This window comes from Mustela erminea, chromosome 1 (assembly GCF_009829155.1).
Source record: "Mustela erminea isolate mMusErm1 chromosome 1, mMusErm1.Pri, whole genome shotgun sequence".
NCBI classification, from domain to species: domain Eukaryota; kingdom Metazoa; phylum Chordata; class Mammalia; order Carnivora; family Mustelidae; genus Mustela; species Mustela erminea.
This window is the reverse complement of record NC_045614.1, coordinates 84,323,471-84,348,693: the sequence shown is the minus strand read 5'-3', so window position 1 is coordinate 84,348,693 and position 25,223 is coordinate 84,323,471. Positions and strand designations below refer to the sequence as shown.

The window sequence follows — 25,223 nt, the reverse complement described above, 5'->3', positions numbered from 1 at the left end:
AGATGTTCTGCCATTTCCCAGCCCAGGTAAATGTTATGTCAGGAGATTCAAATTTCTGCTATTCATTAGAGGATGACCATGTTTTCTTATTACAAAGGGAGGCTAATCCACAGAAACAACACTACCCAGAGGAAAAGCTGTGTTGGTTGTACACTATAGGAACATTGGTTATTTTTAACCAACTTATTGATGAGAGATTATGTATTTGCATTATGTATTTGCATATCAGAGGATAAACAACTTCAGAAGGATATAAGAAGGTTGGAAATGATGGAGGCCTATGTGAAGCACTACTCTCTAATGATGGTGAATTTAATGTAAGAGAACCCCCAAACCTAACCCAGCCTCCTCTCACTCCCTTGCCTTCTTGAGTTCTTAGGATATGTTGATAGGAATCTATCAACATAATGAAGGCCAGAAACAAAAGGTAAATTCTAAAGAAGACACGCCTGTACTTACTAGAGAGAGAATAATGAGCAAGCATAGGCTATCCAAAATAATTTATCAGCAAACTCCAGAAGAAGGGCTAGAAGTCCCCTGCCAACTCCATCCTCCCCTTCCCACTCAGCTCTGAGATCCTTGTGTCAGGATCTACTACCAATTAGTGAGTACCCCCATGAACAAAGCCGAGCCCAATAAAAACAGTCCTTGGTGTGTGTCTCCTTTTGGTAGAATACCGGTATTCCATCTCAATCAATAATCTTACTCCCTGCCACTCATCATCTTCTGAAGAAATGGAAGGGTCCTTCTAAGTCTCTGGGTGAGGTGGGGGAGTGTGCAGAGAGAAGGAAGTCACTTTTTTCTTCCACAAACAAATTTTCTATCCATAATTTACCAGAATTAGGGTATTAGGATGATCATATCATTTTATATAAATATATTTAAATAATAAATATAAATTAATTATGTGTGTGTATATATATGTGTGTGTGTGCGTATAGATATAGATAAAGATATAGATATAGATCCCTGAACACTTCAGCTAGTAACAGTTCATATATGTATCACTCATTCCTTTCCACTCCAGCTGGCAGCGACTCATCTATACTTTTGTCACTGACAGAAATAAATGTATTTGGAAGAGTAAGGTAAAGAAAAAGTGAAGATAAGAGAACCAGGAAATGGGAGATACTATCTTTTAGAGCAACACAAGAAGAGATAGGAAACCCACAATGAAGTTTAGCGCTTGAAATAGAAGGGGGGGATACTCTCACGGGCCCAAGAATTAATATTTGGGGGGAAAAGGAAGAGGAAAAGAACACTCCTTTCCTATGGTTTAGGCATTGGCTGTGAAATATTTTTAAAGAATGCTCAAAAAAGAGAAACTGTGCCATCTTGGAACATGGTGGTGATTGTGTTCAGGGGAAGGGAAGATTTGCCTTGGACACATCTAATCAGTGCGTTCACAGTCCCCACCATGATATGTGCCTGTTTCAAGGAGTTTATCAGGCATAGTTCAGAGGATTACTAGAAGCATGTCCAATCCCAGGGAGAGAGATCCTGTAGTGCACAGGCGTCAGGAAAAGGTAAAGGTAGTAGCTTAGGCTGCTTTCTCCATTCCAATTGCCCCAGTCCTCATATATGAGGTTTATTACTAAAGGACTCATTCTGAGTGTGTTCTACTTTTCAGACCCAGAGATTGGAGCTGCTGTTCTCTTCATCAAAGCAGAGGAGACCAAGCAGCAAATAAATAAACTCAACAGTGAGGTATGGAGCTTTCTCTTTCTTTGGTCATGCTGGAATGGCGAAAGCTATAAATCCTAGTTACCAGCAAAAGTGATATAATAGAGTAATTACAGGCATGTACTCTGGTGTCAGACCACCACAGATGAATTCCCGTTAAGCCTCATATGAGTTACGTGACCTTCCACAAGTTACTTATCTTCTCTCATGCTCTATTTCTCATGTATAAGAGGACAAAAATTATGCCTGCTTTATGGCCCATTGTGAAATTGAGATAGTATAGGCAAATCATTTAGCTTAAAGCACTAAAGAAATGATAATTATACTAATTAGTGTCATAAATGCATTGATACTTGATATAATGGGTGCTTTTTCACTTTTTCATGTAATTTTTAATGAGTTAAAGCAAGATGATTAATCCAAAGATGAATGCTATTTCTCAGAGTAATCAAATGACCTGGAATGCTCTTCCTTTCCCTGACATATTTTTGCTGTGTAACTTTAAGCACTTTACTCCTCTGGATCTTACCATCTATCCATGTAAAATCAGGTAATTTTTTTTAATGACTTTCTTAAAATATATTTTACATATCATAAAATTCACCCATTTCAAGTGTACAGTTTAATGATTTTTAGTAACTTTATTGAGCGGCTCAACTGTCACCATATAAGTTTTAGAATACTTTGACCATCTCCTACTCCTCTACCCCTCCCACCCCAGACAACAGGTGTTCTCATTGCCATTTATGATTAGTCCCTGTTCCCACATTCAGCCCTAGGTACCTGCTTACTTACTTTTTGCCTCTTTTGGCCATTTCATATACACAGAGAAGGTAATTTCCAAATCCCTGTCCTAATTTGGGTATCTTTCCCAAAAATTTTAATTAAAAAAAAAAATTTGAGACAACTTGGATGCAAATAGTTTATTTGGGAGGTGGTCCAGAAAGCAAGATGAAGGAGTAGAGAAGTAAGACAGGTGAGAAATGAAAGCTCATAAATAAAGCTGTGCTAATGAGATGACTATCTCTGTAAGCAATTGGGGCTCAATCCTGCTGGGGACCACTGAGAGAGTATATAGGACAATTCAAAACTGTTCCACCATAAGACAAAGGAAAGGGGGAACTGAGGGTGGTTTCTGAGAGACTGACTCCCTAGCCCTTCATGCAATCCTTGCTGCGAAGGGGACTCGAAATGTTCTTCAGAGAGGAATATGCAGGAAGATCTGGACTGGTCTTTGGTGACCTTCAGGGTTGGCCTAAGGCGAGGACATGTGGGCAGGCACGGGCAGACTAACAAGTTAGATAGGAATGGAAAACTAACAGGATTGAAACCCCTTAAATCACAAGGATTTGTCCGTACACTGGATTATCTAAATAACCTATTGTTAAGAATCTACCAAAAACAAAACAAAACAAACAAAATACCTTGTCGGAGAAACTTCGATTGAGTAATTTCTTTTCAAATATTGATCTCTAAAAGCACCCGTTAATACCGTTTGAATTCTTTTCCCTCACATTTGAGATCATTTAATGGTTTTAAGAACTGACTGCCTTAGCTCAAAATATTAGAGTTAAGAATTATTCTGGAGAAACAAATGTGTTTATATCTTCACCTTCTGGAATGTACATAATTTTCCCAAGTCACGGCTGTAAATCCATACACCATACGATTTTCCTTCAATAATGTGAGCCAATGGTAGATACATTAAAACAGATAACCACTTGAAAAACAAGTATTTCCCCAGTGTGATTTGGTATTCATGATTGCTTTTCTAGTGAGATGACATAAATCTTTTTATCTTGCCATATATTGAAATAAAAAGGGCAAGTTAAAATATCAATGGTCCAATTATCCTTCCCTAAAGAATTAGTTTTTCCTTATAGGAAATATCTGATTTCTTCATGGTTAAAGCTTGAGTAAGAAAATCTTATCTTTTACACATAATTTAATTTATATAGTCTTGACCCTTTAGTACATTAAAACTCACTGACAGGCAGAATGAAAATACGAATTGGTTTCAAACTGTAAAATTATCTTTCTCCCAACTTCCTACTTGTTTTTTTCCTCTTATCTCCTATAATATTGTTTATGTAGCCAAAAAAAAAAAAAAAAAAAAAAAGCGGGGAGGTCACCTGGGTGGCTCAGTGTGTGAAGCCTCTGCCTTCTGCTTAGATCATGATCCCAGGGTCCTGGGATCAAGCCCCGCATCAGGCTCTCTTCTCTGCAGGGAGCCTGCTTCCCCCCCCTCTCTCTCTGCCTGCCTCTCTGCCTACTTGTGATCTCTGTCAAATAAATAAATAAAATCTTTAAAAAAATAAAAAATCTATCTTTTAAAATCCAAACCTAATTTTTCCATTTCAGGAGTATCCTACCACTCACCCATGTGATCATTTGATTGCTTTGTTTTTCATTTATTCTATTTCTTGGTAGTAGTAGACAAGAGAAGAATTGATAATGAACATGGGATATACTACATAATAATAACTCTTAAAAAAAAAAAGGTGAATCCCCAGTATATGGGGGGCATGTCAAGTGTATCAAGTATGAGAATATGGCAACAATCTCATTCTGATATTTGCTTAAACATTTAAGATATAAAGAAATTGCTCATTGATATGTAGGGTTCATAATTAGCTTGCTAAATACAGAACAAAAATCAGAAAAGGAATAATGTTGGTAATAACCTACATTGACACAGAGCAGTGACAAGAGTTTAAAAGATGTAGGGCAGCTGCTAATATTAGAACGCTTTTGAAAACATTGCCGTTGCTTTAGGGCAACAAAGAAAGAGTGCAATTCTAAGGAAATTGTTTAAAAATAACAACAAACTGTCTCCATGGGGGCCATGGGCTGTGTAAGTCAAATGCTCCATTTCTGAAAAGGTTTGTAGGTAAGGGTTAGAATATTTCCTCATTTCTGAAATCTGGCTGACCCAGAAAGATACTGTGGCAAAGCCGACCAGGGAAGCCGTGTGCTTCACCGCAGCAGGCAGAAGACATAAAACACACTAGTAGAGAAAGAGAATACGCTTTGGAGAGAGAAAAATATTCAGATCTCTATTCATAAAATTAAATGTCTGATTTCAGCAAAGTGTTCACTTTCCCCAAGTTCAGATTTTTCCTCTATTAAGTGGTAATGATAAAATCTGCAATACAGGATTGTTGTGAAGACTTAGTACCATATATAAAGCCCCCAGCATGATGTCTTCTGTTAATAAGGGGTCAAATACTCATTCTCTTCTTATACAAGATTATACTTCCGTTCAACAGAAGGCGACTCTCAAGTTAGCACCCGCTGCTCCCTCCTGCTCAGTGCAGAGTAGTCAGAGAGAATAAGTCTCAGGGCTTATGGGGGAGAACATGAAAACGACTGGATTCAAGGGAAACATTTGATCATGACAATGACTACTGTTTATCTAAGACCTTTCTTTTGCTACTCAAATACTCAGTATAAAATTAGAATAGAAAATGTTTATATTTCAGTGCATCTTATTTTAGCTAAATAGTTTGATGGGATAGGGTCACTGTGTTAATGGAAAGAACACTTGTTTTGTAAGACTTAGAGATTTAAGGGCAAAGACACCCACTATGCCATTTTAATGATGCTTCATCATTACCTGATTAAACATATAAATAGCAAAACAATTGTGAAACTAGGCAGAAAAGAACCTGCCAAGCTTACTGGAAACAAAATCACAGCCAAATCTTCATTTTCAAAATGAAACAATGCAGGTAGCTTGTTAAATCATCCTTGTTCACCAAAAGGCACTTTGGGTGGAATGCTCTGATCGTCCCTTTTTAGCATTTTATTTTGTATGTACTCAAAGGAACCAGTTAATATTGGACCATTTTAATCTACTCCAAGTCTTAAATTTATTCAGAAGAATGAAATATATCTGACATTGCTAAACAAAAAATAGGCTTTATAGAAACAACTTATATTAACTTTTTAAAGGGGAAGCCCATCTTTCCATACTATTTATTAACTCCCCCTTTTTTTAAGCAACTTTATTGAGATATAATTAATGTATTATATAATTCATCCATTTAAAGGGTGGCTCAGTCGTTAAATGTCTGCCTTGGGTTCAAGACATGATCCCAGAGTTCTGAGATCGAACCCCATGTGGGGATCCCTGCTCAGCAGATAGCCTGCTGCTCCCCTCCCTGTGTTCTCTCTCTCTCTCTCTGGGAAATAAATAAAATCTTTTTAAAAATTAAAAATAATAAAGTGTATAATTTGAAGGCTTTTAGTATGTTCATAGAGTTGTGCATTCATCACCGTAATCGATTTTAAACCATTTTATTACCCCACAAGAAACTCCATACCATACAGCCATCACCCAGAATTCAAGTTCCCCTACCCTCAGCCCTATGAATCTACATGTTCTGCCCATAGATTTGCTCATTCTGAACATTTCATATAAATGGAATTATACAATATGATCTTCTGTGACTGGCTTTTGTCACTTATATAATGTTTTCAAGGTTCACCCATGTGGCATGGGAGTATTTCATTTGCTTTTATACCCAAGTAATATTCCGTTGTGTGGATATACCACTTCTTATTTATTCATTCATCAGCTGATAGACATTTGTGTTGTTATCACTTTTTAGCTAACATGAGTGATGTTGCTATAAACATTCGTAAGATATTCACACACGTTTTTGTGTGGACATGTTTTAATTTCTCTTGGGTAATTAAGTGGAATTGCTGGATCGTATGGTAATTCTATGTATAAACATTTGAGAAACTGACAGACCGTTTCCCAAAGCAGCAGCAGCATTTTATACTCAGCAGTACATGAAGGTTCCAAGCTCTCTACTTCATTGCCAACAATTTTTTATTATAGGACTATTTTATTATAACCATACTAGAGCATATGAAGTGGTATTTCATTGTGGTTTTCGCTTGCATTTCCTTGATAGCTAATAATATTGAGCATCTTCTCATGTGTTTGTTCCTTGGGAAATTGTCTATTCGGATCCTTTACCCACTTTAAAATTGGGTTGTCTCTTTGTTACTGATTGTAAGAATTCTGTATATATTCCATGTGCAAGTTATGATGTGCAGTTGTTTCTCCCATTATTGAATTTGCCTTTTTGTTTTCTAAACATTTTTTCTTTGAAGCATAAAAGTATTAATTTTGGTGCTATCCAGTTTATCTATTTTTTCTTTCATTCTTTATGATTTTGAGGTCACATCTACAAATTTGTATCATGAGATCAATGAAGTCTCTTTCAGTCAAAAAAACAGAATAGTAGTAACAGAAGTTTCTCCTTACCTAAGAAATGGCTGTGAAAATTTAAAGTTGGTTTTTTTTTTAGAGTTCTATTAATAATTCATACAAGGAAACCTACATGAGTAATACCTTATGGTAAAGGGTATTCCTCAGTCCTCTGAACTAGTGTTATTATTATATCTTCTTGTTGACAATTGGTTCAACCGAAATGCACTGACAGAATTGCCAGACCATTCCAAGATCTGACTGTACAATCTCTTTTCTTCTGCATCATGATCACATATGTGTTCTTGACCATCAATTCTCAAAAGCAAAATCTAAAAAAATGCTGTACATTCACTTTTTGACCAAAAAAAAAAAAGGAAAAATCTATTTAACTGCTGACAAACCATTCTGTATTTTTCATTTTAAAACATAAGTATTATTATTGTATATCATAAGTATTATTGATTTTAATGTTACATTTTGTGGACATAGCCTTCTAAACTGGAATACACCCAAGTATTTAATGATTTGCAGGATGTTTTTTGCTTATTTTCAGTTCTCAAGCCTATATGCATGGGTAGATTTGTAGCTCTCATGAGAGATTTACTGATCACACACACACACACACACGTATGTGTGTGTGTGTGTGTGTGTGTGTGTGTGTGTGTGTCCTAAAGAATAGTGAGGATCTCCCAAAGGAAAAAAAAAATATGCCACTCAAAAGTTCATCCTGTGAAGTGTGAATTTAACATGGATATAGCTTTTGGATATTAGTTGTTTTTGTCTTCCTGGCCTGTGATTACTTATATATAGGCCTCTTTTTATTTTGAACAGAGGGACTAAATGGACATATTGGTAAGAGTCCAAGGGAGACCAATGCCACATTCTAAATGGGCAGTTTGAGCAGGGTTGAATAAAAGGAGTATTTACAAAGAAGTTCCTTGAGTGTAAGGAAACCACAAAGCATAGAACTGTCCCTCCACTGTGGGAATAATAACAACAGAAATTCACTATATATCCTGGGTGTAAAGGGGTCAGTGAAGAGAGTGGTTCTGAAATATTGAGTCAGAGGAAGGTGGGTGGAGAAGGCGACGTGAAAGGAGCTGTGATCTTTTGTTGGGACCCTCTGTGACCTTCTGCCCACCTCAACCCTGCAGGGAAGCAACCAGAGGAACATATACCTCGACCTCCCTCTGCTACCACCCTCCAATCTGCTGATGTTCTAAAATGGCCAAACCCAATGAGCCAATAACCCTGTTGATGGAGTCAAACAAGTCAGCCTTCAAGGAGCAGAAATGGTTGGAAAAGGGATCTGTTCTAGGAATAAAAGTGGGAAATAGTCAGTAAAATGAGTTACTGTATATTCAAACAAGTAGAGGAAAATTCAAATGAAATTTAAACAATCAGTTATTAATTACTCATTACTAGTAATTAGCCAGTTAGTGGTAGCTACTTATTAACTGAATACTAACTGATAGCTTCAGAATAACTGTTTTTTTTTTTTTTAAAGATGGATATGGGTGTTTCCCCACTTCTCCATACTTCCTAAATAATTTGTAAGTTGAAATTTTTTTTAAAGATTTATTATCTTAGAGAGAGAGATAGAGCAAGTGAGAGAGTGCAGGCAGCGGGGATGGGAGTACAGAGTCTTAAACAGACTCCATGCTGAACCCAGAGCTGGACACAGGGCTTGCCCATGAGATCCATGACCCCGAGACCACAACCTGAGCCAACAGCAAGGCGCCCAACAGACTGCACCACCCAGGAGCCCCACAAGTTGAAAAATGTTTAAAACAACAAACTTCTCTGCCATTTTCCCCTCATCAATAGAAAAATTAAGTTCAATAATTGGTCCAATCCAGCAGCTATAGATAGTATTAGAATTTTTTTTAATTTTATTTATTTATTTGATAGACAGAAATCACAAGTAGGCAGAGAGGCAAGCAGAGAGAGGGGAGGGGGGAAGCAAGCTCCCTGCTGAGCAGAGAGCCGATGCAGGGCTTGATCCCAGAACCCTGAGGTCATGACCTGAGCCGAAGACAGGCTTAACCCACTGAGCCACCCAGGTGCCCCAGTATTAGAATTTTTTTATAGAATCTTACAGTTGGAAGGGATTTCAGGGAACTTTTCTTTCTTATCCTCTCCTAATACATGAATATCCCCCTTTTAAAAATGAGAACATCATACATCTTTGAAAAGGGCTCTGATTCTACCTCCAATCTCCTATTATTGCTCTTGATTCTTCTATGATGAATGCCAAATCTTAAGTCCCTTCTCTGAGCTTTAACACCTGCTTTCTATCCTTGCCATTCAGTATTTTCTTTTATAAAATTTTATGTTATTTTCATGTGTATATTTCTACCTTCCCCAAGGCTCTTAAAGACTTTGATTATAGCTCAAAAAAATTCTGTGAATTGCCTCAAAATTATTATTATTGTTATTATTAATGTTGCTGTTAAAGTACTCAGACTTTACTGAAGTACAGTAGAGAATATCCTATATCTCAAGTCAGTCAATGTTTAGTACTAGAAAATAAGCATATATGAACTTGGGAAGGTTTAGGGATTTTTTTCAGTCTCTTTGTTAAAGAACCATAAGGCACCTAGACAATAGGAACTGACAATTCCCATTTACTTGTGCCCAATTAGAAATAAACACAATATTATAAATCAATACTAAGTTAGTCAAATCTCCTTTTTATGCTTATATGACCATATGATAGGGTAGAATTTGAAGTAATCAACTTTTATAAATAATGGTAAAAGAAAGTTTACCCGTTATCTTAATGGGCATATGGGTTCTAAAACAAATATTTAAGCAACATCAGCTTTGATATTATTGTATTTTCATAATGTGGTAGAATCATAAAATCTGAAATTTGGGAGGTATCTCAGAGGCCACCTATTTTGGCTTATCTCCCAGTATGGGATTTTTATTTCTGAAGTGATCAGTAAGAAGTTATTTTGCCTGAACATTTTCAGTAGTAAGGAGCTCACTATACCCCCAGAAAAAGCTACACCAGCAGTTCCTAAACCTAGTTGTGCTTTCAGATTATCTAGAATATTATACATGATTATAGATATTTTTATAAACTAATATATAAAATATATTTAATATCAATAAATATTTTTAAAATAACATTTCTGTTGGCCCAGCATTGGGTTGACATTTGGTATCTGTACTTTCAGAAGTTCTCAAGGTGCGCCTGGATGGCTCAGTCAGTTAAACATCTGCCTTCAGCTCAGGTCATAATCTCAGGGTCCTGGGATCGAGTCATATGTTGGGCTCCCTGCCCAGCAGGGAGTCTGCTTCTCCCTCTCTCTGCTTATGTTCTCTCTCTATGTCTCTCAAATAAATAAAATCTTTAAAAAATTTTTTAAAAATTCTCCAAATGCAGGACACACAGGTGGCTTAGTTGGTTAAGCTTCTGATGCTTAATGTTGGCTCAGGTCATGATCTTTGGGTCCTTGGAGCACCATGTTGGGCTTGTGCTCAGCAGGGAGTCTGTTTGAGAATTCTCTCTCTCCATCTGTCTGCTCCTCCCAGTCATTCTCTCTCTCCCTTTCCATCTCTCCCTCTCTAAAATAAATAAATAAATCTTTAAAAAAAATTTCCACAAATGCTTCTGATAATAGCCAACTCATTCCTCAATTAGTTTAGCTATTAGAAAATTATCTTCTGTATTTAGCTCATATAACTCTTGCAAAGACTTTTATTTATATTTTCTACTTCTGTTCTTCTTGAGTTGCATAGAAAAATGAACATAAATGGTTGATTTTAATGAAAATATTTTAAATTTTGAAGGTAGTTCATATCTCTCTTCCTCCTCACTCTGTGATATATTTTCCTCTTCTCTGAATGCTCTCTCTTCCTTGAAACTTTACTCATATGACATGAAACTTTACTCATATGACATATGACAAACTTTACTTATACAGATCTTTAATGATCATGATTAACTTCCTTTGCTGCTGTTCCTTTCTCTTGTTCTAATTTCTTAAGATAACCACAAATGATCTCAGTGTCCTACAGATGACACTTCCAGAACAGACATTATTGTCTATCATGTTAGTTTATGAAAGCACCTGAGGATCTTGTATTTGTTTTCTCTGTTCAGAAAGCTCTTCCTCAATATCTGCTTGGACATCTCTCTTTCTTTTTTCAAGCCTATGTTCAAATGTCAACTTCTCAGTGAGGTCTTCCTTGACCAGTCTTTTAAAACAGAAGTCTCTGATCCCCAAATTTAATTCCAAATATTTTTTCCCTCATAGCCTATCAAACTTCTGTTATGGTACATAGTTTAGTTATCTACTTTTTCACTGTATTTATCCTCTCATTAGGATGTCAGTTGAATGAGGACAAGATTCTTTATCTGCCTTTTTCTTTGCTATGATTGGCATACAGTAGGCACACATTTATGGTGATGAATGTATAAAAATGCTGAATTATGCATTATATATATTTTAGCCATAATACATTAGAACACTGAATAGAAGAGAAAAATGAAATTCCAGTTTTGAGTTTGAAGAGACACCAGAAATCCCATCATGTGAGCTGCTTCTATCACAAATGAGTAAATTAAGGCTCAGAGATAATCATATATGCAGCAAAAAGTATAGAAAGGCCTAAAATCAAACCTGGATCCCAATTTTCCTTTTATTAGATTAGCTTTTGAAGAAGTCCATCCTTGGTGTTCCCTGAAAAGATTTCCTTCTGAAATATTAGATACCCACGTTAAGATTTGAATCTTTGGTTCCTTAAATTGCCCGTATATACTTAAATGTAATATCGGGTTTAATCATGGACAAATAATTTTAAGATATGATAATTTTAGAAAGGGATTTTCAAAAAATCCTAATAAAATATACTGTATGTTTTCTCAAGGAGAGATATACATTTCCCAAATATGTTTTCCCATATATGTTTCCCACTTATGACTATTCCACATGTTAGCATTTTCAAGTCCAGAAAAGGAAAGAAAGAAAAGAAAAAGAGCACATTCTAAAGCAGATAAAATGATAGGTGGGGAGGAGTCCACTGGTAATAAACTGATTTTTTAAAATGTATTTTTAAATCAAACCTGATAACTGGCAACAAAACACTGTTATTACAGCTTTATCCTGAAAGTTTTTTTGAAGGTGCATATTGTAATTTCATATTCTAGTGAAATTACTGGTCTTTAAGAAAAAATATACACTAGGTATCTAGATAAAAAAGGTCTTATATGGGACATGCAAGGGAAAAATCTAGACTGTTGTTAGACTTTTAGACAACAACATTTTGTGCAAAAGAATGGAGTAACATACAAAATATACAAAATGTAAAGAAAATGTAAACTAAGGATTTTATATCCAGCAAAAATGACCATCAGGTACCAAACTGCTACCATGAAAAAACTCAAGGAACATTGTTCCCATAAACATTTCCTGAAGAATATTCTCAAGAACAAGATTCAGAAAACCAAGATAATTTGAAAGAATTGTGATAGGACAAGTTAATCAGCATTAAATATGTACTTATTTATAGTATCAAGTCTAAATGAAAGTTAAAGAAGAGAAGGTATTAAGTTTTCAAAGACCATAGTCTCTGACAATGTAAATATGGATGAAACACTGAAAGGGGAGAGGAGAGAAAATTAGACTAGAATATGCCTCCCCCAAATTTTTAAATTGTTTTCAGTATTCATAATTTGTAATGGTAGTACTAATATTGATATACTGCAACTGTTGTATGTATAATGGGGGATAAAGCAAATGAGTCATTATTGGATATCCTAACTCTCTCATCTTCTATACCTCAATAACCAGAATTCACAGTGTAAAGGAGATACAAATGTAATATATAAAATGTTAAAATCCTGTAATACTGAAATAGAATTAGTAATATTAATATGAACCTATATTGTCTCTCATGTACATGCATACAATTCCAAGCTCTTTCAACAGAAAAGGAGTATAAACAATGACCAGCCCAATAACAGTCAGTATCTCTATGTATCAATTATGGTCTCAGATATAATTTCCCAATAAAAGAAACAAGAGTGTCTTTAAATAGCTGTTTCACTTCTGGGGACATGAAATACACATAAGTTTAAGATACCTTAGTGTACAAACACTACTAGGATGATGTCAGAAGAGCTCAGGAGCCAGTATAAAGAGTCTTCCATTCACCAAAGATGGGATAATTTTGGTAAGAATAACAAGTACAGTAAGGGTAACAAGAGGCCTGTATGGCTGTCAGTTAAGCATATGCCTTCAGCTCAGGTCATGATCCCAGAGTCCTGGGATCAAATTCTGCATCAGTCTTCTTTCTCAGCAGGGAACCTGCTTCTCCCTCTGCCTGCCATCCTCCTGCTTGTAGTCCCTCTCTGGCAAATAAATAAAAAAATTTCTTAAATACAATGGTTAAAACACATAAAATAGCTAACAAATGCCCCCAAATGGCAGCATAATAAGCTTCTGAATTTCCTTCCTCCTACAGACACACTGAATGTACATCTATATGCAGAATAATTCCCTCTGAGAGAAACATAAAATAAGGAATGATTTTTTAAAAAGTTGAATAACTGACGTATCAGGTGAATGAGAAAATCCCCACATGGAGACTGATTGGAAAGGTTGGGACACATAAAGCAAAAATACCACCCCAGATAAAGTGCCATGCCATCAAGAAGGAACCCCTAAGTCCCAGCATTGGAGAGTTTGGACTTAGTGCCCCCAACTAAGACCCTCAAAGCACTTAGCTCTGAAAGCCAAGTTCACAAATCCTACAGGATCATAGCAAACAAAAGTAAGTCTTAAATGGATGTAAGAACATATTAGATAAAGGGCTAGTATCCAAAATCTATAAAGAACTTATCAAACTCAACACCCAAAGAACAAATAATCCAATGAAGAAATGGACAGAAAAAAATGAACAGACATTTCTCCAAAGAAGACATACAAATGGCCAAAAAGCACATGAAAAAACATTCAACATCACTTAGTATCAAGGAAATACAAATCAAAACCACAATGAGATACCACCTCGCACTACTCAGAATGGCTAAAATTAACAGGTCAGGAAATGACAGGTGTTGGTGAGGATGCAGAGAAAAGGGAGCCCTCCTACACTGTTGGTGGGAATGCAAGCTGGTTCAGCCACTCTGGAAAACAGTATGGAGGTTCCTTAAAAAGTTAAAAATAGAGCTACTCTATGACCCAGCAATTGCGCTACCAAGTATTTACCCCAAAGATAAAAATGTAGTGATCTGAAGGGGCACCTGCATCCCAATGTTTATAGCAGCAATGTCCACAATAGCCAAATGATGGTAAGAGCCCAGATGTCCAACAACAGAAGAATGGATAAAGAGTGGTATATGTATACAATGGAATACTACTCCACCATCAAAAAAGAAAAAAAAAAAAAATGAAACCTTGCCATTTGCAACACCATGGATGCAACTAGAGAGTATTATGCTAAGTGAAATAAGCCAATCAGAGAAAGACAGTTACATGTTCTCACTCATATGTGGAGTTTAAGAAACAAAACAGAGGCTCATAGCTGAAGGGAGGGAAATCAGATGGAATCAGAGAAAGAGAGACAAACCATAAAACACTCTTAATCATAGGAAGTGAGGGGATGGACATTAAGGAGGGCACATAATGTAATGAGCACTGGGTATTATATAAAACTGATGAATCACTGAGCTCAGTCTCTGAAACTAATAATACACTATATGCCAATTAATTGAATTTAAATTTTGAAAAGCGAAAAAAAAAAATGGGTGTAAGAACATCTCTATCGTTGTATATTCAGGTTCAGCAGAGAGGGATCATGCAGAAATGTTCATCTCCTAGTTTCTCCCTGTAACAGATATAACTGCATATTGTCCCAGCTGCTACCTTAGAGCCCAGCTCCTAATCCACCTGCACCTAGGTGCTCTCTATGATCCTCCACTTTGGGACACTGACAGATCTTAGGACACCCTCAACTACTGGGAGCCACCAAGAACAAAGACAACAGCTTTGACAATCATGAAGACCCTAAATCTTCAAGATTCCACCAAAATCTGTTGGAACTAATAAGGGAACTCAGTGAAGTTGCAGGATGTATCTATATCAGTTGTATCTATACACTGATAACTGTCAGAAAGAGAAATTAAGAAAAACAATCCCATTAACAGTAACATCAAGAAGAATAAAATACTTAGGAATAAATTTAACCAAGGAGGTACAAGACTTGTACACCAATAATAACAAAATATTGTTGAAAGAAATTAAAGAAGATCTAAACAAATAAAAAACTCCAACTACAGACTTGCCAAAAGAATTGAAGAAAGCTGTTTAAATTCTCAGCTCTTACTGAAAGACCCGTACATGAGGAGTTAACCAAAGTTAGAGTACTCCCTGAGAGTACAAACTAGCAGCATTGGCATCAACTGGGAGCTTGTTAGAGATGCAGAATCCCACCCTACACCTACTGAATCTGAATATACTTGGTGTCAAGATCCCCAGGTGATTCCTCTATACATTGTCTTGATAAGCGATCTATACAGTTGGTTCTGAGATGAGACAGACTCATGTTTGGTATTCACTAATAGCAGTGAGGATCCCTCAACGAGATAGCAAATTGAATACTAATCAAACTTTGTCACAGAAAGTAGGAAAACAGTTGAAGAAAGCAATCAAAAGGGTTGATAAATAATGGATTAAAATAGTACAGCTAAAGTAATAAAGTTGTGTCCAAAGGCCTGAGTTTGCAGAAATTCAGTGAAACCACTGGAGTAATCACTTTCAAGTCTTGTAATTCTTCTCTTATTATAATTGAAAAGGCACCAGATGCACCTGCAAAAGTAAAGCCCTTGGTACTATTCCTGTGTGACCTTGGATAAGCCACTTCACCTCCCAACATTCTAGTCTCTCCAGCTGCAGAACAAGATTTACAACGTTTGTTAGTAATAGGATTGAGATTCTCATTTGGACAAAATTTATGCAAGTGCCAAGTATGATTATTATTTTAGCTGACAGATAAAAAGACTGTCATTTGTTTTTGAATGTGTTGTGAAGCAAAAGACACAAGGATGAAATTATGCCGATCGTCCTTTTTGTTTTGCCTGCTTATGGAGTTTGATTGAACTTGTCTGAATCCTGAATCCCATAATAAATATGCAACATAACAAAAGATTAAATGAAAGACCATTTAATTACCTGAATCAGAGCTCGTAAAAATGTATATGTGTTTGTGGCAGCGGGGGGAGGATTGGTGTAATTAGTACCCGGAATTTAGGAAAATTGTGTCTAGCAGGAAAATGTATACATGTTTGGCAAAAATTGAGTGACGGGTCAAGAACTCTTCAAGCTAAGAGGATTATATCAACAGATGCATTCCCCATCTGCTCACTGAATGCACAAAAATGGAAATGGCATTTTTTTCCTATCAATTGAAGTTCCAGTTATACTCAGAGGCCATGAATCATACCATGCCAATAACCAAGATTGAAAAATGTAAAACATGAGTAATAGAAGGCAAGAGTTAGCTACTTTTGATGTGAAATAAAAGGTATTTTCAAAGAGATGTTCTGGTCTTCCTCATGAAGCTCACACTGCTGTTCCTAAAAGGCATGATGCAAAGACACACCAGAACAGCAAATCTGTGTTTACACCAAAAGGCACACAATCTAACTATAAAAACTGGCAGTGCACAGTCTTATTGGGACACTAGGGCACAAGCACCACAGATGGATTTTTCTCAACTATGTAATAACACAGTGGTTTGTAAATCTCCCATTTTGAAGTAATGGGGGTATCCATGAGACACTGAGATGATATAAAACATTCTTCCCTGCTAGGGCTATAGTGATAATTACTTCTGTGTCTTGCAGTGCTATTTGTGGGAGATTGGTAAAAGTTTCTTAAGTTCAAATGAAAACACCAGAAACTCATATTAAGAAATAAACCATCCACCTTATTATTCATTAAATTACCATGTATCAACGAAGATTTATAAATGGCAGGATTTATGCAGGGCCATTATAAAGGACAATAAAGACAGTCATACCTGTCCCCAGCAAACCCCACATTGGTCCTTACTCAAATGTGATCAACAGCAAGCTGCACATTGTTGTATTTTGGCTCACGCATCTTTTATAGAGAATTCTCAATCCATCTGACTGCAATTACTTGAACTTTAGAATGGAAATGCAGGATCTTAATCAACATTTTTCAACGACTCTGGTTATTGCTGTTACTATTTGTTACTGCAAAGATCTATGCAAGGTGATGCTAAAACTCAGAGACTCTGTTTCTCCCAAATTAATTATGTAAAACCATTAACAGCATTGTTTGTCTCCCCATGCCAAGGCTGAAAAGGAGTTCTATAGATAACTGGCTTTTATTGTCTTTGGGCTAAATGTTTCCTGGTATTCCAGTATTCCCTATGGTGAGGAAGTTTTCAACTGATCTGTGTTGCATTACCAAATGCAGATAGATACTGAGATCCTGACAAAGTATCAGTTGTATGGGAACGAGACTTTAACATCCTTAAACTATTTGATCCTCACAACAAGCATCTGTGGGCATATGCTTAAGAGGAGGGTGAGAAGTAGCATCACATCAGTGAAGCAAATTAAACATAAGAGGAGAAAACCAGATGCTCTGGAAATGTAGGCAACAATGACTATTTGTAAGCCAATGGAAGTTCTGAGAAAACCTGGATATAGCCAACATAGAAAAATTGTGGCAAGTAGTGACTTCCTCCTTAGAGGTATGGAAAGACCAGAGTGTGGACTATCATGGATCACTGACCGGTCCCTTGTTGCCTGGATTTTTCTATTCATGACAGAGGGTGCTGCTCAACAAGACCGAATGCACTACCCCCAAACCTGCTAAACACCCAATGATTTGTGTGGTAAAATACATGTTACTGGGAAAACAGAGGAGGGAAGGATCTTTAGTTGCTCCGAAGTTTTGGATAGAATACTGAACCACTTGGAAGCACAGATGGTGTTTTCAACACTTCTTCTTTCTAGCAGTTGGGACTTTGGAAAGGATAGAGAAATCTTGGATGTGAACAACTGGCTCTGCAGATGGTGATGGTGAACTGGTTTGGCCAACAATCTTAAATCCCAGACTGATGGGTTCCTATTCACAGAAGAATTAGGAGAAGGAAGTGGAAGGAGAGGAAAAATGGATAAAGGAAACATAACTTGACACACAAGGGAGAGAAAAATGTGTATTAAGTTACGGCTTATTTATCTGTTTTCTCTTTATAAGTAGAAATAATCAGAAGGCCACATCTAAAACAGCCAGCTTGGGTAGCAGCCAGGGATGCAAAAAGGTTTACCAAATTTCAACTGATAAGACAACTCTGAATAACTTAATTTTGTCACTTAGCACTCAGAATATAGTCATGAGATATGGGAGTCAGTAAATAAGCGCCACTAAAAACTGAAGGGGGGACGCCTGGGTAGCTCAGTTGGTTAAGCATCTGACTCTTGATCAGGTTTTGATCTGAGGGTCAGAAAGGAAAGGAATGACAGGACAGGACAGGACAGGACAGGACAGGAAAGGAAAGGAAAGGGAAAAACATGAGATGGAGCTTGTGATAATATTGATAATTATGATGTAGTGTTCCATAATTCATTAACTAAGTATAACACCCCGTGTTCATCATAGTACAGTTGTGTCTTCTAATATGAGTAACAGGACATTTAAAGAATATGATTAGGTGTTGAGGTAAGTGGGAGAACTTTGGTTCATTTGATGTGAATTTTTGTTTGTTTTTACTGATCTATTTCTGTAGTATTCTGATTTTAAGTTGTATTTTGAAGGTATATCTCCTTAAATGGATGGAGCCTTGTTCACAAAGTAGCCCCAACAACCTTTTTTTAGCAAATGCACATCTTCTTAGCATGCTATAAAAAAGTATTAAGTCTCACCACCCTTGGAAAGTAGAGACTGCATTCTTTGCTTTCCACATTTGATTAAGAAGGTCTAACCCATTTTAGAATGAATTTGTTAGCAACCCCAGCAGAAAGCAGTAAGCAAAAGTGAGGTACTCTCTGTGGCAGTATGTTGTCCCCTTCAGTGTCACCAGACTATCCACCTCCAGGAGATGCCATCTTTCCTTGTGACAGTTGCCTTTGTCCCTGTGAAGGGAAACATCCTGTACCCACAGGGATTAATTCTCTCATGTAACTTTAATAAGGTGCTGGGGTGTGTCCTCAATGACCCAGTGACAGCATTCTTCCCTGATACACATTGATCATTACCCTTCAGAGCTAAAGAAAGTTCTATTTCCTTGGATTCTTTGCTGCTTTTATTTCAAACTAATACAGTGATTTTGTTTTCTGGAAATGTTAATGCTTGTTTACATTCCGGGAGCCAGTCATGACTCTGGATTCCCATTTAAAGTTCCTAACCTCAAAGTTGTGATAAGTGTGCAGTGAAAGTTTGATGTCAAGGATGTGGCCATCAAAAATTATTTCACCCAAGGAAAAATATTTGTTTACTTTGAAATCTAGAAACAATTGCTCATCAGAAATATGCATGTTGATATATTGTCTGACTCCAAACTCCCCCTTGCTGCACACTATTTTTGTTGTTTTATTTGTATAATTTGACATGAGGAGATTTTTCTGTGCTTCACTGGTTTCTGACTTCGAGATGATGGTATTTACTTACTGGATGTTGAATTAACGTTTCAGATAGATTTTACACATGAAGGTACTTTTTTGTATCACCTGGGATCTTCACAAATTCTGTCCACATTAGCAAAATTCTATCAACTCTTAAGCAATATCTCCTTTCCCGTGTGATAATATACTATAACAGAAAGAGCATCAAACTTAGAAGGCCTGATTTCTAGGCCAAAGACTGTCCCTCATGAAATATGGGACCTTAAAAATGTAATTTAACCTCTGGACCATAGTGTCCCATTTTACAGGTGGGAAAATAATAATGTGTCCCTGCCTATCTTAGCACTGTTTATAGATCCAATAGGAAAAAAAGGGTACCTGAAAGCATATTGTGTTATAAATGTACTCAAACATTTAATAACATAATTGTTGATATGCCTAAAATGCAAATGGTTCTTCAAAGATTGTATCTTTATTCAATCCTAATTAAAGGCCTGTTGAAAGCGTTTTACTGGGAGCTAATGTAATTTTGTAAAATGTCCTGGGATGTAAAATGTACTGAGAGCTAATGTCAATTTGATACAGGAATGAAGCTTAGACAGTCCACAGAAACGGGTGGTCGGTATACCCCTTCAAACATCTCATTCAGTGTCAGCCTTCTCTTCTGAAATTTTGATAGGAGAGCTAATCAATTCAAGGGGGAGCCCGTAGGCAAATGTCTAGAGCGCCAAGATCCAGACCCTGATTTAAGTATGAGCCATGCACTGTGAAATCGAGGCTTGGCAGGTCATGAAATGAGACAACCTGCAGTGACAATTTCAGAACACATAGCATCTTTCTCAGACTCAATATTTTGCCTCTTAAATGTGAGGCTCAGAGGTATCTTTTCATCACCCGAAGTTTCAGATCTGCTGAAAAGCCTGAACAAGCATTCAGTTGAGTCCCTTGAGTTCCATGCGAGCAGCAAAGCAGAAATGCTTTTGGCCTGGCAGTTTCAAGGCAGGTGTTACCAGTGGGTTGCCTGAACCATGAAAAAACCTCCTTCTGGCCTTTTTTAAATGCCCGGTTCCAGTGGCACGACCTCCTGGTGGGCCTGCCAGGGAGAATAAGTCTCAGAACACACTCAACAGGAAGTGGACTGAATTAAGCTGCTGGAGGAATTAGGAATGTGTATGTCATTGTTGAAAAAGTTTGCCCAAAACAGCAATCTTGGATCTGGCGTCACTGAAGTTGAACTGCCTTTTGTTTTGTTTTGCTTTTTGAGGCTAGTCAAGAGGTTCCGCTGCTTATATTGGAGTTTTTTGATTCATGATAGTAAACTCAAGTCATAGCAGGTCCTTTATAAAATACAGTCTTACAGCAGTTGAAGGCGAAGTATTACAACATCGTCTTAGTGTTCCAAATCTCACCGAAGATTAGAAGATAACCTGTTCAAGTCCTGCCTTCTGAAATACAGGGTTTCCTCACTTTGAAGAATGTAAACCCTCCAGAAAAGCTAGATTCAATCTTCTGGTGGTCTTCCTGGTTTAAGAAAGTGATGTGGTTGGTAAGAAAACAAATCCTCTGGCAAATTTTATTATTAGTTTTAAGTGTAAAATGAATAATGAAAACTCTTCAGTGGTTCTTAGGTATTTGAGAGTTGTGTTTACTTAGAAAATCTCATAGAAGCTAAATGACTTGCCTAGAAAAGTGAAGAAAGCACATACCACACAATTTGGGTTGAAATTCCATAAGGTTCCAGGTTCACCGATCAACCACAGCACCCCCAGGCTTCCCACTGTGCTGATCTGCACCTACTTGTTTGGCAGGTTTCTCTTATTTTGCTATTTTCCCTCTTTCTGCAAACTCGCTTTCTCACAAACCTGGTATGGGTTCTTGCTTACCGCCTTCATCACCCCTGAAGGCCAGTTTGTCCCTGACCCTACGGTAAGCATGGATCTTGGCCAGAAATGACAGAAGTGAGAGCTATCATTTACTATCTGCTGCGGGCAGATGGCCTGCTGAGTGCTTTATATATAATACCCACCACTCTATACTGGTTTTTGAGGTGTCCAGAATGATTTGTGTGCACCACTGTGTAACCCGCTAACTCAGGGGAAGTAAAAGATACTGCCTGTATTTAAATGATACAAGAGATAGTTGACTCCTGTCTCTTAATTTTATTCAAGAACCTGAGAGTCACTGATTAAGAGTGCCAGACTATGAATGTCTCTCTAGGTTCCCTCAGAATAAGGATGGCTTCAATCGGGTGCCAACTTTTCCATTCACCCCTTGGATTTGGCTGGGGTTGGAGGGGAAGCAGCCTTTCCACCCTTCTGACTGAGAAATCTCGTTTCCCTGCTCTGAAATCACTACCATGCACCTCTGACTCTTGCCTTCTGCTTTGCTTTATCCACACAGGTAACGACATTGACTCAGGAGGTCTCTCAGTTAGGTAAAGACATGAGGAATGTGATGCATCTTCTAGAAAATGTTCTGTCACCCCAGCAGCCATCGCGGTTCTGCTCTCTGCATACCACATCTATGTGTCCCTCCGGGGACAGCTTACAGACCAGGATGACCTGGAGTACTCACCAACCTTGCCTACACTTGCAAGCCGGTGGAGCCGCTTACACTCAAGCACAACTCTGTCATGGTAATGTCACCTCAGACATTTGGAGTGTGGATCCCTCCTCCGTGGGGAGCAGCCCCCAGCGAACTGGAGCTCACGAGCAAAATCCAGCAGACGGTGACCTTTATCACTCTCCAAGCCTTGGTTATTCACCTGCCCACTACCAGGTTGTCCAAGAAGGCCACCTGCAATTTTTAAGGTGCATCTCTCCACATTCGGATTCTACACTGACACCCCTGCAGTCCATTTCGGCGACTCTCTCGTCCTCAGTCTGCTCCTCCTCGGAAACGTCTTTGCACCTGGTTCTCCCAAGCAGGTCAGAGGAGGGCAGCTTCAGCCAGGGAGCCACAAGTTCCTTCAGTCTGGAAAACTTGCCAGGATCTTGGGACAGGGAAGGTGCGGCCCCGGTCTCTGCAGAACCCTTGGAGAACTTTCCCCTGGAAATCGTCACAAGCACAACAGAAACGAAAGATAATAAAGCCATAAACGTATGATATTCGCGCACGTGCAGCAGCTGCCCGTTTTAGACCCACCACTGCATGACGGCTTTCATTTGCCTTTTTTGCCTCTGGCAGGTGTGAAGACTGAGCAGAGCTGGGAGTCCTGCCGGAGAGTGCTTGAGGAGCCAGCCAAAGGCAGAACCACGTCCATACTGTAGCAAACACTTGCTAGATCCTTAGAAACATAGCAGAAACAGTTTCCCATACAGGTATTCTCTTACCGGTCTGTTTGACAGACTTTTTAAAAGTCCAAAGACCCTGAGGGTCTGAGCAGCTAGAAGTCCCAGACAAAGAATTTGTGGATTCGTTTTGTCCTAGGTGACTTTTGTGAAGTGCAGCAAAGGTTTTTCCTGAGTGCCTGCTTGTCATTCCTGAACAATATCCATAGCGCTGTTGGCCTCGGGAGTGCACAGCTCCTGCTGATCTATTTTTCTTTTTGTGAAGGCAAAGGGACAATTATCACTGCATGTCATCTCCTAGACAATCAGTCAAATAGAGCTGGTGGCCAGTGGTTAGCTATTGCACGTTATTTGCCATGTAAATGAACATGTCTTTATTTATCGACAAAAAAAAAAGAGAGGCTATTTTTATATCCTTGGTATGAAATATGTATTTAAACTATTTAAAATATTTATAAAGAAATGAATGTTTTCTTTTCATTTTGGTAAAAAAGAAAAAGCTTGCCGTTTTAACAAGAAATGCACTACTGTTATGTATAGTAGATCAAAAGTTATTTATTATTAAGAGGATGTAGTTTCAAAAGGAATCCCCCTTTTATCTGCATGCAGTTTGCAACCAATGTATCCTTGTGCTTCTGGATTACAAAAGAAGCGTGAGGTCATATTTTATTAATGAAATAAGAACACGGACCCAGTGTCAGGTATGTGGGCCCCGGTGTGGTGGTAGGGAGAGCTTCACCTAGTTAGGCTCTGCTGACTCACGCCAATGACCTGAATGAAGGCTTTCCCCACTGAGCTAGCATAAATATCTCTCCTCCAGGCATCACACTCTGTTGTTCAGGAGCCCAAAACTGGTCTGTGGGATATGAGAGCACAACTACTTTAAGCCATTTTGACCTCAAGATGAGGGAGAGAACCTTGGCTATATCCTTCCCATGTGCTACTCTTGCATGAGAGGTTGTAGACCAGTGCAAATTCCAAAATGGAGCCAAGACTTCTGAGAAATGACTTGTGAGAGTGAGGCCAGCTTACACTGGATCAGCATTTTCATTTTTTTCTGTAAAGCCTCAACAATGCTGTAAGTTATGCGGCGCAGGTGTTTTCATTCTCATTTTGCAAAGAGATAAAAAGCCCCAGAGATTACACAGCTTGGATGTCGGAGATGGTCTAGAACCTATAATGTCCCCTGCTTCTCAGCCAACAAGCAAATTCAGATGCTGGCTTGGTAATGAGTTAAACACCCTTCGCTCAACTTTTATTTGATGTTTAAGAACATTTAGAGCCAACTCATCCCAGACATTCTTAGAAAACATCGCATTTACATTTTGGTGTCCCCCTGTTCTTATTTCACATCAAAAAGAATAAACAATCTGAGAATTGTATCATTAAAAACATCTAAACAAACCAAAACCTCTGATGTGTGAATCTTGTACCCTAAAACTGGCTAGAGCAGCAGAAAGAAATCTGTAAGAAAAAAGGGAAGAGTAGATGTTTATCAGGCAAGTTACTCAAGACAATGTGTTGGGCTTCACCTCTAAAATTCAATCCCTCTTTACCTATGTGAATGAGGCAAAGGCAACTTTCTACATTTAGTGCATTTGTGTTCGTATTCATTCTCTCTTTTGCTCCTCTTGACCTGTTTAATCATTTTTAATACCATTCAAAAAGAACTAATTGGTGTTAGTGTGTGAATATTCTGGCAGACTAGTCCTACTATTACTGATGCTAACAATAATAACTGACATTGTTTTTTGAGTATTGACTATGTACCAACAGATATTTCTAAATTAACACATGTTACATATCTTCATATAATTGTCAAACAATGCTAAAAATGACTTACTATTATCCCCATTTTGTAAATGAATATAACTGGGCCACGGACTTTTTTTAACTTGCCCAGTCACACTGGTTTAAATAATAAATCCAACATCCCCATGGCCACTCTGGGTACCCTTCCGTTCATGTCCAAAGCTATTCTTGTCTTTTAAAATTTTACTAGTAATTACTTCCTTTTGAAACCTGTGAATAGAATAAATTATTTGGGTTTTTTTAAGGAAGCATACACATGGGACAAATTAGTAAAACTGTGAGGATGTGAGGAAGCCCCAGTGAAATGCCCAGAAACATGCCCATACTTTTCCAGCCAGTCCCCCCTTCTATGTATCTACTTCTAGCGGCTGACTGTAGTTGGCGTAAGAATCAGAGGTCTGCGCCTGGACAAAAATGAATGAGCAGCCGCAATAAGGAAGGGCCCCCACTGATTTCTTATAGGAGGGCAACTGCCTCATCTCAATCAGTCCCAATCTGCTCTTTATTCACATTTTCCCTCATCATCATTATTCTGATCCACAGAACTCCCCCATATCCTGGGCAGCTCAGAATGATGTTTTGCTTTGTTTGTTTATGT

General features: G+C 37.8%; 1 protein-coding gene across 1 annotated transcript in view; it reads left to right on the top strand.

Moving 5' to 3' along the window:
* Positions 1–23,218, top strand: part of KCNH8 (potassium voltage-gated channel subfamily H member 8) — a 371,847-nt gene extending 348,629 nt beyond the window's left edge. Inside the window, exons 15-16 of the mRNA XM_032332057.1 lie at positions 1,631–1,707; positions 21,924–23,218. Of these exons, the coding sequence (XP_032187948.1) occupies positions 1,631–1,707; positions 21,924–22,628 (782 nt within the window). The 3' untranslated portion in view covers positions 22,629–23,218. The remainder of the gene's footprint in view (positions 1–1,630; positions 1,708–21,923) is intronic.
* The last annotated feature ends 2,005 nt before the right edge of the window (positions 23,219–25,223 follow it).